The 17,304-nt window shown below is 36.3% G+C and overlaps 1 protein-coding gene across 3 annotated transcripts in view; it reads right to left on the bottom strand.

Annotated features, from left to right (window-relative positions):
* Window positions 1–45: 45 nt before the first annotated feature.
* The window catches only part of LOC141344420 (inositol-3-phosphate synthase 1-A-like), a 38,487-nt gene continuing 21,228 nt past the window's right edge, over window positions 46–17,304 (bottom strand). For 2 of the 3 annotated variants that reach the window (XM_073849308.1, XM_073849309.1), the window contains exons 3-11: window positions 16,083–16,244; window positions 14,908–15,037; window positions 14,630–14,823; window positions 7,884–8,033; window positions 7,582–7,797; window positions 3,779–3,943; window positions 2,941–3,054; window positions 1,383–1,600; window positions 46–1,297 (exon numbers count right to left, since the gene is read on the bottom strand). In XM_073849308.1, the coding sequence (XP_073705409.1) occupies window positions 1,135–1,297; window positions 1,383–1,600; window positions 2,941–3,054; window positions 3,779–3,943; window positions 7,582–7,797; window positions 7,884–8,033; window positions 14,630–14,823; window positions 14,908–15,037; window positions 16,083–16,244 (1,512 nt within the window). In that variant the 3' untranslated portion in view covers window positions 46–1,134. The remainder of the gene's footprint in view (window positions 1,298–1,382; window positions 1,601–2,940; window positions 3,055–3,778; window positions 3,944–7,581; window positions 7,798–7,883; window positions 8,034–14,629; window positions 14,824–14,907; window positions 15,038–16,082; window positions 16,245–17,304) is intronic. The other variant, XM_073849307.1, reaches the window with a different exon arrangement.

Genomic DNA, 17,304 nt, shown 5'->3' with positions numbered 1-17,304 from the left:
CATTTTGTTCAACAAACAAAAACTCAGATTCTCAGTGCATTTATGTAAAAAACATGGAAATAAATTTGACGGCTAAGATCATTTTTTAATAAGTCAATCTTTTAAAGAGTGTTTACACAACTGTATTTATACATTTGCCAAATGCAACAACAATTATCACAGTTTAGCAATGAATTAATTTTGTTCAACAAACTGAGTTTTTCAATGCATTTATGTAAAAACATGGAAATAAATTTTTCAGCTGTGATTATTTTTAATAAATCAATCTTTTAAAGAGTGTTTACACAACTGTATTTATACATTTGCCAAATACAACAACAATTATCACAGTTTAGCAATGAATTAATTTCGTTTTAACAAACAAAAACCAAGTTTCTCAGTGCATTTATTTAAAAAAACCTGAAAATAAATTTGACGGCTATGATCAATTTTTAATAAATCAAACTTTTTATGAGTGTTTACACGACTGTATTTATACATTTGCCAAATGCAACAACAATTATCCCTGTTCAGAGAATTAATTTTGTTCAACAAACAAAAGCTGAGTTTTTCAGTGCATTTATGTAAAAAACATGGAAATAAATCCCACTGCTATGATATTTTTTAGTAAGTCAATCTTTTTGTGAGTGTTTACACAACTGTATTCATACATTTGCCAAATGCAACAACAATTATCACTGTTTAGCAATGAATTAATTTCGTTTAACAAACAAAAACTAAGTTTCTCAGTGCATTTATGTAAAAAACATGGAAATAAATCCCACTGCTATGATATTTTTTAGCAAGTCAATCTTTTTCTGAGTGTTTACACAACTGTATTTATACATTTGCCAAATGCAACAACAATTATCACTGTTTAGCAATGAATTAATTTTGTTCAACAAACTGAGTTTCTTAGTGCATTTATGTACAAAACCTGGAAAAGAATTCCACGGCTGGGGATCATGCATAAATGCAATACAGTACTCGCTAAACAAGTACAAGTAGGTAAATGCAAATAAAAAACTGAGCAAGGCTTTGCCTAATAAAGCAATTGAAATTTACTCAAACAACTATAACAGATTTAAAACATGAAGCTGATCTTGGTGTGTTTTGTTCTACTATGTAGGTTTTTGCGCATCTGCATTTATGCTTTTATGCTTTAGGCATTTTTATAAACTGATAGCCGTTGATGTGCTCGATCTTTCCGTTCATGAGGACCGGATGATGGATATGGTTTTTATCCGAATGCATGAAGCTGGTCTTCATCTTGTGCTCCAGCTGCATGTGATTCTGAGGCGGGAGGCCGAGACACGCTCTACGATTCAGAAACAAATATATTTAACAATGTGCAATCTCATGCAGACGCTGTCAGAAAACTCATGCATGGGCTCAAATCTGACCTCATGACGTTCTCGATGCACGCCCGCTGCCGGAAGTAGGCGTTGACCACCGGCGCCCCCTGCGGGACGAGCGGCGCTTTGCAGAGGAAGCTGAGCAGTGACAGGACGCTGTGAAAGCCCTGGAACACGGGATCGTCCTGAGTGCAGAACGTGATTCTCTGACACAGTTCTGTCAGGATCACCAGATCCAGAATAATAGGACTGGCCAGCAGAGAGTCCTGGACACAAGCAGATGACAGACGCATTAATAATGGATTCATGATGTATCAGAATCTCTTGTTTAGTCTAGCAGACAAGCATGCAAACAACTGAGTTAGTGTGCTGACTAAACTTAGGAGTATACATAGCATATTCAGATATAAATATATATTTATTTATTCATCAATATGAGTAAAAACATGCCTAACTTCACTTAACTATTCGGGCAGAAAAATTTAAACAAAAGCAAAAATTGAAATGGGAAAAAAATGGAATGCAGACAAATTAAGATGGGATTTTTTTTCTTCTAAAAAATATGGATTTTATATGGCCCTAAAAATGTAATTTTGTTAAACTTGTAATAAATTGTTTAATGATTTCATGACTCTTTGATTATAACATTTAATTGAAACATTAAGACATAATCAAGAAAAATAAAACTGGGAAAAAATTTAATGGCAAAAAAATAAATTTGAAAAAAAAAAAAAAAAAAAAAAAAATATATATATATATATATATATATATATATATATATATATATATATATATAGGTTTTTATTTAAATTAACTAGATTTGTTTTTTGATAACAAACATTTAGTTAGACCATTAAGGCAGAATAGAAAAAAATAAAATAGACAAAATGGAATGCAGAAAAATTTAAATGGGAAAAAAATGTAGGAAAAAAATACAATTTAATTTTGCGGGAAAAATTATGGATTTCATAGGGCCCTAAAAATGTAATTTTGTTAAACTTTTAATAAATTGTTTCATGTTTTCATGACTCTTTGATTACAACATTTAATTGAAACATTAAAACAGAATCAAGAAAAATTTAAAAAAAATAAAAATGTAATGCCAAAAAAAAAATCCATTTGAAAAAAAAATAAAAATAAAAAAAAAAAAAAATAAAAAAAAAATATATATATATATATATATATATATATATATTATATATATATATAGATATAGATATAGATATGTTTTTATTTAAATTAACTAGATTTGTTTTTTGATAACAAGCATTTAGTTAGACCATTAAGATCTAGAAAAGATAAAATGGACAAAATGGAATGCAGAAAAATTTAAATGGGAAAAAAATGTAGGAAAAAAATACAATTTAATTTTTCAGGGAAAAACAATGGATTTTATAGGGCCCAAAAAATTGAATTTTATTAAACGTTTAATAAATTGTTGTTCCATTGTATAGGTTTCACGATTTCATGACTTTTTGATGACTAACATTTAATTGAACCATTAAGACAAAATCCAAAAAAATAAAAAACAATTCAATTGTGTAAGCTTCATGATTTAAAAACAAACAAACTCATGCATGTGTTTAAGGATCAGTGATGATCTTACCTCACAGGTGTTGTGCAGAGCGATCGTGTTCGTCCCTCCCATCATGATCTCTGAAGTGTACTCATCCATTGCACGCTTGCTGTCGCCCACATAGGGCACATATTTAATAACCACCTGTTCAAACAAACCAGTCAGACATTATTGATGCGTTGAAGCATCTTCTGTTTGCTTTAGTTGCTTTCGCTTCTTATATGCAATATTTGATATAATGTCATGTGCAATATGCAATATTTGATATAATGTCATGTGCAATATGCAATATTTGATATAATGTCATGCAATATGCAACATCTGATATAATGTCATATGCAATATGCAATATAATGTCATGCAATATGCAACATCTGATATAATGTCATATGCAATATGCAATATTTGATATAATGTCATGCAATATGCAACATCTGATATAATGTCATATGCAATATGCAATATAATGTCATGCAATATGCAACATCTGATATAATGTCATATGCAATATGTAATAAGGCAATAAGCAATATGTAATATGTGATATAATGTCATGCAATATGCAACATCTGATATAATGTCACATGCAATATGCAATATAATGTCATGCAATATGCAACATCTGATATAATGTCATATGCAATATGCATTATTTGATATGTCATATGCAATATGCAATGTGATATGCAATATGATGTCACATGCAATATGCAATATAATGTCATGCAATATGCAACATCTGATATAATGTCATATGCAATATGTAATAAGGCAATAAGCAATATGTAATATGTGATATAATGTCATATGCAATATATAATGTAATGTCATATGCAATAAGCAATATGTGATATAATGTGAGACTCACGCAGTGGTCAGGTTTCTCTCCAGGCTGGTAAAGTATGGGGTTGGACTTCACCATGTCATCCACCACATTACTCTTTGAGATTTCTTTTGAGCGAAACTGCTGCGGCGCCGACAGATTGAGCCCATCGTTGTTGCCCAGATGATTATAACTCACTATCGCAGTTGGCTGAAATTGACCATTTCATTTTTACTAATATGCAATACAGAATATTTCACATAATATAAAACAATATAAATAACACAATAATAGCACATCATTTATGTATGATAAAATATAGAATATTTACAGTGAGGAAAAAAATTATATGATCCCCTGCTGATTTTGTACGTTTGCCCACCGACAAAGAAATTACCAAGGTTTATTTGAACAGTGAGAGACAGAATAAAAACTGAAAAAATCCAGAAAAACACATTTCAAAAAAGTTATAAATTGATTTGCACTTTAATGAGTGAAATAAGTATTTGATGCCCTATCAATCAGCAAGATTTCTGGCTCCCAGGTGTCTATAATACAGTTAACAAGCTGAGATTAGGAGCACTCTTAACCCCTTAAAATCGTAATTCCGGCACTGGTGTAGGAATACATCATTGCGTGTTTTTTTTTTAACATTATGCATGTTTGAGCACAAATATAGACATATATGTGACCCTGGACCACAAAACCTTAAGTCTTAAGTAGCACGGGTAAATACATTGTATGGGTCAAAATTATCGATTTTTCTTTTATGCCAAAAATCATTAGCATATTAAGTAAAGATCATGTTCCATGAAGACATTTTGTAAATTTTCTACAATAAATATATAAAAACTTGATTTTTGATTAGTAATATGCATGGCTAAGAACTTCATTTGGACAACTTTTAAGGCGATTTTCTCAATATTTAGATTTTTTTGCACCCTCAGATTCCAGGTTTTCAAATAGTTGCATCTCAGACAAACATTGTCCTATTTTAACAAACAATATATCAATGGAAAGCTTATTTACTCAGCTTTCAGATGACAAATCTATACCTATGACTGGTTTTGTGGTCCAGGGTCACATATAGTCTCTTTTGAAAGCTTTAGCAATCTAAACTTTCAGAACACATGCATTGTTTTAGCATTTATGTCACATAACGTAATATAATAAGGTCTGAATTTGCTCTCCACAAACAAGCCACCCCCTGTCAAGATCGACATAATAATATTCATATTCATATCGCTCCAACTTACCAAACATAGATGAGTCATACATCAAATGAAAGCACTCATTCCCTTAAATGTGATTATTTACTTAACCGATCAAACACAATACAGAGAAATTTGTCCAAAAGCATTACAACAACGGAAATACCTTGTGGAAGGCAGACCTCCATCAAACCCGGAACTAATCAAGCCATTTGTTCGAGCCTGGGGAGATTGCGATAATTTGCAATATTGCAATAATGTAAATTATGTGGAAAAAACTTGCGTTTTTCAAACCACCAAGCATGAGAGCATTTTCTAGTGCGCACTCAAAACAAAATAAAGACTTAGGACCCCTTTAAGGTCCTAGCCAGTCTCCAGACATTAATCCCATGGGAAATTTGGAGTTGTCAAATGTCAGCCTCCAAACATTAATGACTTGGAGAGGATCTGCAAAGAGGAGTGGGACAAAATCCCTCCTGAGATGTGTGCAAACCTGCTGGACAACTACAAGAAGCGTCTGACCTCTGTGATCGCCAACAAAGGTTTGGCCACCAAGTACTAAGTCATGTTTTGCGAAGGGGGTCAAATAATTATTTCACTCATTAAAATGCATTTTTCTGGATTTGATTGTTGTAATTCTCTGACTGTTAAAATTATAGACTTATAGGCAAAATAATAGACTGGTCATTTCTTTGTCATCGGGCGAATGTTTTTTCCCTCACTGTATATAATAATATAATATAAGAGATATTTAATATTATTTTTCAGAATATACATATGGCACTTTTCAGAAACACAAAAATAGGATCCCCCAATAAATTATCAGTGAAAGGAAGTGCGGCCAAGTATGGTGTCCAAGTCATATTGGTGTGGCACCCGGGGAGCAGTTGGGGGTTCGGTGCCTTGCTCAAGGGTCTCACCTTAGTCGTGGTATTGAAGGTGGAAGAGAGCGCTGGTTATTCGCTCCCCCCACCTACAATCCCTGCCGGTACCGAGACTCGAACCCGCGACCTTTGGGTTACAATCCGACTCGCTAACCATTAGGCTACGACTGCCCCAAAAAAACAACACGGCATTAGTTTAAGTTTCAGAAACGAATGTTTGTGCAAATAAATAAATAGAAACAACTTGTGCAAAAAGTTTATTATGTAGTATAAAAATGCAATATGATAATTTACTGTAACTCTCCTAATAGTTTATTTGAAAAAAAAAAAATTATGGCAAATGTTACAAAAAAATCTAAAGCATTAAATGATCCTAGTTCATCTTAATTTCAGAATTTAGTAATGAGTTACTAAATTCAAAAGTTGCATCTGTTAATATGTGACCCTGGACCACAAAACCAGTCATAAGGTTAAATTTTACAAAACTGAGATATGTGCATCATATGAAAGCTCGATAAATAAGATTTCTATTGATGTATGGTTTGTTAGGATAGGACAATATTTGGCCGAGATACATCTATTTGAAAATCTGGAATCTGAGGATGCAAAAAAAATCTAAATATTGAGAAAATCACCTTTAAAATTGTCCAAATTAAGTTCTTAACAATGCATATTACTAATCAAAAATTACATTTTGATATATTTATAGTAGGAATTGTACAAAAAAATCTTCATGGAACATGATCTTTACTTAATTTCCTAATGATTTTTAGCATAAAAGAAAAATCAATCATTTTGACCCATGCAATGTATTTTTGGCTATTGCTATAAATATACCCCAGCGACTTAAGACTGGTTTTGTGGTCCAGGGTCACATATTATTTAATGTACCTGAGCTAACCTGAGCTAACAATGAACAGCTGTATTTTTAAAAACTAATGTTCAGTGTTGGAAAAGTTCCTTTTAAAAGTAATGCGTTACAATATTGAGTTACCTTCTAAAAATTTAACTAATTACATAGTTACTTTTTATGGAAAGTAATGCGTTACGTTACTTTTGTGTTACTTTTTATGTTACTGTTTTTATTCATTTTGAGGTATACTGTATCTGTTTTTTCAGTGAGTGAGATGAATTAATACATGTTCACATTTATTCTAGAACTAAAGTTACATCTTACAATTTCTCTCAACATGGGGACAGGAGAGCTAACTGGCGTTACTTATTTGAAAAAGTAACTCTTGTCAATTAAAAAGTAATGCGTTACTTTGCTAGTTACTTGGAAAAAGTAATATTATTATGTAACTTGTATTACTTGTAATGCGTTACCCCTAACACTGCTAATGTTTAACAAATTACCAATTGCAACTAACATTTGATTTAAATATCAAAACAGAAGTAAATTAAAATAATTCCAAAATTAATTTTCAAAATAAATTTTCAAAAAAATAAAACGAATTTTATAGGGCCCTAAAAGTTTCATTTTTATTAAACTTAATTTTTAATTAAATTTTTCTTAAACTTGTATACGTTTCATGATTTTAATTAACTAACATTTAATTTAATTATTAAAACAGAATCCAGAAAAAAAAAATTCATGCAAGTTTGGAAAAATTAATTTCTTTTTGTTAACTTTAGTCAGGGCATTAACTAAAAATGTTAACTAAATTATATTTGTGCTTTTATTGCTTCAAATGAACCAATGTGACACTAGTGCATGTGTTGATGTTTCAGATATTCAGTGTGTTTCTCTCACCTTGATTCCAGCGCTGATCAGGAAGTCCACCAGCACAGACTTGAGTTTGGTCTGTCCGGATTTGAAGTCGTCTCCGCCGATGAAGACGCCGCGCTGGACGGCCAGATCCACCGCTCCGGGAACGAACGTGTTCTGCGGCGATCCGTTGATGTAGGCGCAGCCCTCCAGAATACTGGCCACCGCGAACATGGTGGAGGGAGACACTTCACCTCCCGTCTGAGACACAAACACAACAACACATCAATACTAGTGTTTCTGATTGAGACCCATTCATTAAACAGCAGTGTTTCCAACAGGCTCACCTGAATGGTGTTGAGCAGATTGCCGGCAGTGTCATTGACTCCTGGAGTCACGTCACAGAAACGCTCGGTGTTTGCCGTCCAGAGAACGATGACTTTATCCACACCGCTCTTCTCTTTGAAATCACAGATATCTCTGCGGATCTGATCCACCTAAAACAGGAAACAAGAATATTGCCAACATCCAGGTTTATACATTTACTCAACATACACACTATATATCGTACATGCACAATTATTAGGCACGTTAATATTCTGGTCATATTTTTTTATAAGCAGTGTTGGGGGTAACGCATCACAACTAACTCGAGTTACATAATCAAATTACTTTTTTAAAGTAACTACTAAAGTTAAGCATTACTTACAGAAAGTGAAAGAGTTACTTTTTCAAATAAAGTCAGAAAAATAAATGCATTTTCCTATTTATTGATTGATAAAAAAATCAGGAGTAAGATGTTACTGTAGTTCTGGAAATAAATGTGAACATGCATTAATTCATCTCACTTGCAAAAAAACAAAAACAGATTCAATATTCCTCAAATTGAATAAAAAGTGAAACGCAACTCAGAATATGATGCAAACCTGCAATAATTAAATGTTAAATAACACAAATATCCTTTATCCTTTATTTAATCCTATTATCCAATGTCTTTGCTGCTGACCTTTGATGCTCCAACTTAACCACACTAATAAGAAAAATTACTCTGGATAATGTAATTAACTCAATGTAATTAGTTACTTTATAATGAAGTAATGCAATAATAAAATGCATTACTTTTAAAAGTAACTTTCCCCAACACTGTTTATAAGTGATAAACAATTGTTCATGAAGGCTGGAAGTTAAAAACTCCTTACAGTATTTTCAGGTGTGCATAATTATTAGACATATTATAATATGAGCCAAAACAGAGATTTAACTCAGACCGAAAGTCAAAAATGATTAAAAGCCCATGAGAAGGATGCAATACTAGAATTTGCAAAGTTAAGGCATGATCATTGGACTGCAAAATGCTCATTCGCTCAGCGCGGTCAGAAAAAAGGGTGAAGGAGAAAAGAAATGTTAACTGCAAAAGAATTAAGAAATAAGGTGTGAAACCATCAGAAACCATGTAGTTTCCAGAGCATTTTCCAGAATTGCAACCTACCTGGAGTCTCTAGAAGTGAAAGGTGTCAGGTTCTCAGTGAGTTTTCTTGGGTAAAAATTCCCAAAAAAAATGACCCTCACTTAATAAGAATAACATGCTTAAGTGTGGTGAAATACAAGTTCTTTTTCTTGAAGGACCAGCATCACATCCTCTTGTACCACTGTTTGAAGAATTTGCCAGTAAGTTTTGGGAGTTCATTTTTAGTCTTCTAAAATCCTCCTATCCTATCTTCTTTAGAGATGGACTAAAAGTTACTCCCAAAACCGCTACCAGATATATGTATTATATTATTTATATAGATACTTACATTTTGATGTTAGAATGTATACACATATACACAACTCTGTATAGCTATGTTTGTGAGGACCAACATTGACAATGCAATCTCTAGCTCTAGTTAAAGTAAGTATGGATCTGTGAGACCAAAGAATGACAGTCTCTACGGTCTAAATAGCCTTCATTCTGTCTTCTCTCAAAACCTTATGTAAACAAAGTCATGTCCATGACCGTGGAAGTGGAGCTTCCCGCACTATAAAAGCAGGATGAACTTCCGGCTCATTCTCTTACCTTGAGCGCGTAGTGTTCTGAGCGAAATGGATAGTGACTGTCATCCTTCGGTCTCACATGTCCATAGTAATATTTATAACTTACAATCAGTTTCGACCTCACTCTGACTTCACTAGTTGCTGCCTGTTTGTCAGGAAGCTGGTGATCCACTCACAGATGGAGGTGGGCACAGAGAGCTGTTTATCTGAGAGAAGGTCAGGCATGATGGTATTGAAGGCCAAACCAAAGTCCACAATTAAGATCCTTGCGTAGTTTCCAGTTTTGTCAAGGTGTTGCGAGATGTAGTCAAGTCCCATGTTGATTGCGTCACCTGTTTGCTCTGTAGGCAAACTGAAGAGGATCCAGCAAGGGTCCAGTGATGTCCTTCAGGTAGGCTAGGACCAGTTTCTCAAATGCCTTCATGACCAAAGATGTGAGAGCGACAGGTCTGTAGTCGTTAAGTCCAGTGATTTTGGGCTTTTGGGACCGGGATGATGGTGGAGTGTTTGAAGCAGCAGGGAACTTTGCACAGCTCCAATGATCTGTTGAAAATCTGTGTGAATATGAGGGCCAGTTGGTCAGCACAGACTTTTAGACAAGCTGGTGAAACACCATCTTAGATTTCTGCTTCACAAAGACCTGCTTCACATCCTTTACACAAACCTTAGGCACAGGTTGAGGGAAGGGGGGTGTCGGATGTGAGTCTGGCCATTTCAAATCAACAGTAAAACACATTCAGATCATCAGCCAGTTGTTGATTCTCCACAGACTGTGGGGGTGGTGTCTTGTACATGGTGATTTTCTTCAGACCAGTCCATTCTGATACCAGGTCATTGGCTGAAAGCTCTTTTCTCCACTTTTCAGTGTAGTTCTTTTTAGCCACTCTGATCTCCTTTGTTAGTCCGCTCCTGGCCTGGTTATTCAATATTTTACCCCTACTTCTGTAAGCATTCTCTTTGGCAAGACAAAGCTGTTTCCCTGTTTTCGGATTTGCTTTGTTAAAATCCGCAGGAATGATTAAAAGAGAGTCCGGGTAACCGTTGCTTCGTTTCAGTAATTTGTTCGGCCAGCTGTTCAATCATGGCGTTCACACATGTGTCCAGAGGAATTAGGAGACCACATCTTCAGAGTTGTTACATCTTAACACCAACCTTCATTTATGTAGAAAGATAGTCCACCAACTCTCTTTTTCCTATTTAGCTCCATGATGTGATCCGCTCTGAACACCTGGAAGCCTGGCAGATGAAGTGGCTGTCTGGAATGGCTTCATTCAGTCAGGTTTTAGTGCAGCAGATTTTGAAAAGACCTTGTTTGTGTGGGTGAGGAGAAGAAGTTTATCCATTTTTTTTAGAAAGGGATCGGAGATTCGCTAGATGGATGCTAGGGAGCACTGATCGGCATTCGCGGTCGCGCAGCTTAACCAGCACGCCCGCACGCATCCCGCAAGTGGTAACATCTGCCACTGGAATAGAAGGTGGGCAGTTAGTCTGAGATATTCCTTTTCAAACACCTCCCACCAGGTCCCACTCTGGGGAATATAGACCAACAAAACTATCTGCACTGCATGCTTTATTAATAAAGAGTACTTACAAAAACTCCTCCACACCTAGTGATTCCTCATCTATTCCTCTGCAGCATCTGAATCGGAGTCTCCTGATTCTGATTGATGCCCGCTATTGAACAGTGAGTTGGGACAAAAATAGACAGTACATCTTTATCTACATCTTTATCTATCTCATCTCCTCGAGGCACAGCTGAATGCTTTTCTGGTCAGGGGAAGAGATGATCAGGAAGAGGAATAATAAGCTCTAAACCTTCTGTTGGTGGAGCAATGGTTGGTTTATCCACACACTTATCACTTGTTGGATTAAAAAATGTGGTCACACAAATGTTTGCAAGAGCGCCTATGATCACGACAACCTAAAGAGCATTCCCTCTTTCTACCATGCTCAGTCACCGTGCTGAGAATCCGGTTTGCATGTCGAATCAAGTGACCTTTATTTATATAGCGCTTTTAACAATACAGATTGTGTCAAAGCAGCTTTACAGTATTATTTAGGAAAATAGTGTGACGATAATGCAAAAAGGATAACAGTAAACAATCACATTTTTTGTTAAATGCAGTTCATTATTGAATTCAGTGATGTCATCATCCAGCTCAGTTCAGATAAGTAGTATCTGCGACAATATCACTGGAAATCAACTGTCCCCAACTAAGCAAGCCAGAGGCAAGGAACCAAAACTCCATCCATGACAGAAGTAGAGAAAAATACCTTGGGAGAAACCAGGCTCAGTCGGGGGTGGGGTGGGGAGGGGGGTGAGTTCTGCTCTGGCCAGATGAAACCAGCGGTTTATTCCAGACTGCAGCAAAGTCAGATTGTGCAGAGGACTCATCTGGTGTCCATCGAGTGAGTGATTTTGGACACTGAGTGCACCGGAAGGACTGCCGCTTTTGCATGGTTTGCTTGCTGTTCAATAACCATTTGTAATGGGCAGTTCCAGTAGAAAGATTTAACTCACAGAAATTATGTTTAAACCATAGTTAAACAATGTAATAATCAATTTACAATAAATTTGTACCTGTGTTGTATTATGCTGTGGATCAGCGCATTGTAAATTAAGGATTTAGCTGCGGATACCATTTTACTGCTGAGATGCAAGAATTAATTTTGTGCATGACTCTCACAGTGCATTATGGGTTATCCTCTAGATGTTGAGTGTACTGTACATCGGTTGTACACTTGTTTTTGCGGTTCATTGTGGGATTGAACGAGCACACTCGAGAACGTCCACTATGGTTTCGAACACCACTAAAAATGGCTGTCCCCTCAAATAGGGCACTAGAGAGAGGGATTTCGGATACAGCCTGGGTGTTGATACACTAGCATGACAGAGTCATTCCTCTCTATGTAGGTCGCAAGCTGCTCTGCAAGGATTATCCTCATCCTTTGTCAGCTGATCAATCCCTAGACATAAGGGGCATTCTCAGTGTTCATCATGATGGGCCAATGATGATTGACAAAACCAGCAGCACTGAGAGGACATTGCAACTGCAGTAAATTAAATAGGAAAAGATGACCTTTACCTGTACGCGAACGTACTTAAAAGGCTTATACCACCCCCACTGATCGTGAGCAGTAGTAAAGGTTAATTAAATACAAACTAGGCAAATTGGCGCTTACTAGTATGCAAACGTACTAGGCAGATCCAAAATAAACCCTGCAAGCTGTGAACAGTAGTCAAGGGTAAATTAGCCCACACAAGGAACCGATGTGCACCAGTACGTGAAGATACCAAGCAGGTCAAAAACAATCCCCAACAACTGCGAACAGTGATATAGGGTATAATAGGGTTTAATACTCACCAAAACTTTGCAATAGAAGCATATTCACTATTTTTTCATTGGTGGATATCTGAAAGAGAACAAAATTACACCAACACTGTGTTGCTTAGTATACGAGATAGCTACAAAACAATGCAATGGAGATACTACCATGTAGCAATAATGCCATAAAACCACCACAATTCACAGGAACCTGTTAGGTGATGAATTGAATAGTGGATAATACATTTTAATTCTGTTTTCCTACCTGTACCTGGTCTCTGAGGCGAGAAAGGTAAGAGAACGAGCTGGAAATTCATTCCACTTTTATAGTGCGGGATGCTCCGCCTCCAGGGTCATGGGCACGACTTTATTGACATATGGTCTCGAGAGAAGCCGGAACGAAGGTTATCATCCTATTTAGACCGTAGTGACAGTCAGAGTAAGGTCGAAACAGATCCATGGTTCCCTGAGAATACAGAAGTCACGCTGCGTCCCCTACAGGGCGCTATGGGGGGAATGTCTCCTTCATGACTGGTGTCTAAAGCATGAGTCTGAACCCGAGAAAGAACATGACATTGGCCGGCAGGCAGCAGCCTATAATGTCACAACTGGTCACAATCTGCTGTCAGAGAGTGAAAGTGCTCTTTTATTCAGCATGCCATGCGCTTCAGGCTTGTTTACATTAGAGTGTGCTTGCGTCTTTCATGCAGCATACAGCGGTGTTGTGCATTTTAACCAGCTGATGGAAGAAGTGTTCTCAAAATGCATTCAAAAAACCTGAATAATTTGTAATAAATCATTATTCAAATTTTTTAAAGTGCCCACGATAATAATATATTGCATGTTCATTATTGTGGTATATCATATATCATATTAGTGAAAGGGGGTTCAACCCAGGGAGCAACTGGGGGTTCAGTGCCTTGCTCAAGGGCACTTCAGTTATGGTATTGAAGGTGGAAAGAGCGCTGTTCATTCACAATTCCCACCTTCAATTCCTGCTGGTGTGGGAATCGAACCTGCAACCTTTGGGTTACAAGCCCAACTCTCTCACCATTAGGCCACAGCTGCCCCACAAATGGATATTACTGGAAGATAACTGCAGTAATGAGCTCTTACTTGTAGAGGGCAGAGACCGCATGCAGCAAGGGCTTCTGATCCCCAAGAGACTAGATCAAGGGAGTGACTGCATCTCGAATAAATCGCTATAAGCATTCCACCCAAAAAAACGTGTCCCACATCCCTCGAGGTGTGAATGGAGCTTTTATTGAGAATTCCTTTAAATACATGCAATCTGCTCCCTCAGGAGCTAAATGCGCGTGCTCATAACTAATGTGCAAAAAAACGGCTTCCTGAAGACAAAAAAATTGGATGACAAATTTCACAGGTGCTGCCTGCCGATGTCATGTTCATTGTAATTTTTTAGACTCATGCTTCAAACACCATTCATGCTGGAGGCATTCCCCTCATAGCACCCTCTAGGGGACGCAGTGTGAGATCCCTTTCGAAAGGGAACACTTAAGTTTGTATAGTTTTTTTCTGTTGACTCTTGAGAAAATATGGAAAACTTTATAATAAGGTTCCATTGGTTAACATACATTAACAAACTAACAATGAAAAATAATTCTTAAACATTTATTATTTATTAATTGAAATTAATTTTAACATATTAACTTTTTACCATTTAGTTAACTTATGTTCACGATTGAAACCTTATGCTGTGAAAAGTACTTCACCTGTTTTGCTTTGCTTCCTATAATGAGGTTGTCGGCCCGCTGCGCCTGGTTAGCAGCTATGAATTCTGGGATGTAGACCGAGGGTCTGGGTTTGAGCTGGTTCATGTGTGGCCGGAGCTTCTCCTGCAGACTCCAGTCCAGAACCTGAGTGCGCTCCATGGCTCTGCCGAGGTCCAGAGACGAGATATCCCAGCCTGTATTGATGCAGGATACAGCGTTAGCAATCACTGCACAACGACAAACAGAAACGTCAGATCCACGCCAGCTGATGTACTTGCCATCAAAAATGATGTCATTTGGATGCACCATAGGCAGCAGATCTCTGAAGGGAACATAAACCTCTCCATCAGGTCCAGATCCCAGACACACCGTAGATGATTCCAGCAATGAGCCGTAGTAATTCGCTTTCTAAAAGGAGGACATTACAAGCTGATTCCCAGTTGACAGGAAACATTCTTTGGATGTTAACGTTCTTCCAGTGACGTTAATAGAATGTTTATGCAATGTTATCTGATCTTTAACAGTGTTCTCAAGACGTTAGCACAGAAACGTTATTTATACATAGTTCATGCTGGGGTTTTTCTATTTTATTTGGACGTTCATCTGTTTTTTAAATGTCGCTACTTGTTTCACACATTCAGAGAACATTTAAAATTTAAGTAACATTTCCATAATGATTGCAAAATAATAAAATGGAACATTCCGTTAACATTTCTATAACCAAGACATTTTTAAGACATAAAAAAACCTAAACATTTTGAAATAACAGAAAATTAGAAATAATGTTTGGTTACTTCAATAACTTATAATGCAAATCCTAAAAGAATGGATAGGCTGAAATTGGAAAAATTACAATGATACATTTCAGTTTATCCAGTATCTTTTTAGACTCATAGAGGATTTGACAAAAAAAATTATGATTCTTTAGGGTAGTGGTTTTCATTGGTTGGAAAAATATGTATTGTTTAGTGCTGTCAATTTTAACACGTTAACGCAATTAATTAGTTGCGAAAATATAACGCAATTAAAATATTTTAACACAGTTAACACACTGGCACTGTGGCAAGTATGTCATCTTACATTTCATACAGTTGACTGTCCACAAAAATGATGCAGGGCAACACCTCGATAAATGCAGTTATGCCCTTAAAGGCAAGATATTGGGGCAAAAAATACCCCTGGATGAGATTTTTGCGATTAAATGAAAAACGTTTTGTTTAATTGTTTATAAATATACACACATGCATGTACATATTTAAGAAGAATGTTATTTGTCTATGTAAAATATATTTACAAATAAATGATTAGTAAAAATATGCATGTAAATACGTGTAACTATTTTTAAAATATATACTGTATGTGTGTGTATTTATTTGAATTGTTTAACAGAACTTTTTTTCAACATAATCATTCATAACATTAACACACTGTGTTACAATCTAAGCCTCTGTACCTTCACACCGGTCTTGGTTTTCCAGGTCAGACCCAGTTTATTGGCCAGGAGAGCAGCTGTGACCGTGGCCCCGTTATTTCCACCCCATCCCACGAGCATCACACCCAGCCGGGGCACTTTCCTCTCGGTGCAGAAGGTGAACTCGGTGCTGAAGGGTGTCACCTTATTAACATAATACATGCAAAACACTTTTAAATGTTGTCTACCAGTAGTTGCATCTACGCAACTACCCGGAAAAAGAAAAAAATGCAATGCAATTTCTAATTCAGGTGCTGGAGGGCGTCACCTTATTAACATAATACATGCAAAACATTTTTAAATGTTGTCTACCGGCAGTTGCATGTACTCAACTACCCGGAAAAGGAAAAAAATGCAATGCAATTTCTAATTCAGGTGCTGGAGGGCGTCACCTTATTAACATAATACATGCAAAACATTTTAAAATGTTGTCTACCAACAGTTGCATGTACTCAACTACCTGGAAAAGGAAAAAAATGCAATGCAATTTCTAATTCAGGTGCTGGAGGGCGTCACCTTATTAACATAATACATGCAAAACATTTTAAAATGTTGTCTACCAGCAGTTGCATGTACTCAACTACCCGGAAAAAGAAAAAAATGCAATGCAATTTCTAATTCAGGTGCTGGAGGGTGTCACCTTATTAACATAATACATGCAAAACATTTTAAAATGTTGTCTACCGGCAGTTGCATGAACGCAACTACCCGGAAAAGGAAAAAATGCAATGCAATTTCTAATTCAGGTGCTGGAGGGCGCCACCTTATTAACAAAATACATGCATAACACTTTAAAATGTTGTCTACCAGCAGTTGCATGTACGCAACTACCCAGAAAAGGAAAAAAATGCAATGCAATTTCTAATTCAGGTGCTGGAGGGTGTCACCTTATTAACATAATACATGCATAACACTTTAAAATGTTGTCTACCAGTAGTTGCATGTACGCAACTACCCGGAAAAGGAAAAAATGCAATGCAATTTCTAATTCAGGTGCTGGAGGGCGCCACCTTATTAACAAAATACATGCATAACACTTTAAAATGTTGTCTACCAGCAGTCGCATGTACGCAACTACCCAGAAAAGGAAAAAAATGCAATGCAATTACTAATTCAGGTGCTGGAGGGTGTCACCTTATTAACATAATACATGCATAACACTTTAAAATGTTGTCTACCAGTAGTTGCATGTACGCAACTACCC

Source organism: Garra rufa, chromosome 10 (genome assembly GCF_049309525.1).
Source record: "Garra rufa chromosome 10, GarRuf1.0, whole genome shotgun sequence".
NCBI lineage: Eukaryota > Metazoa > Chordata > Actinopteri > Cypriniformes > Cyprinidae > Garra > Garra rufa.
This window is presented reverse-complemented; position numbering and strand designations above follow the sequence as displayed.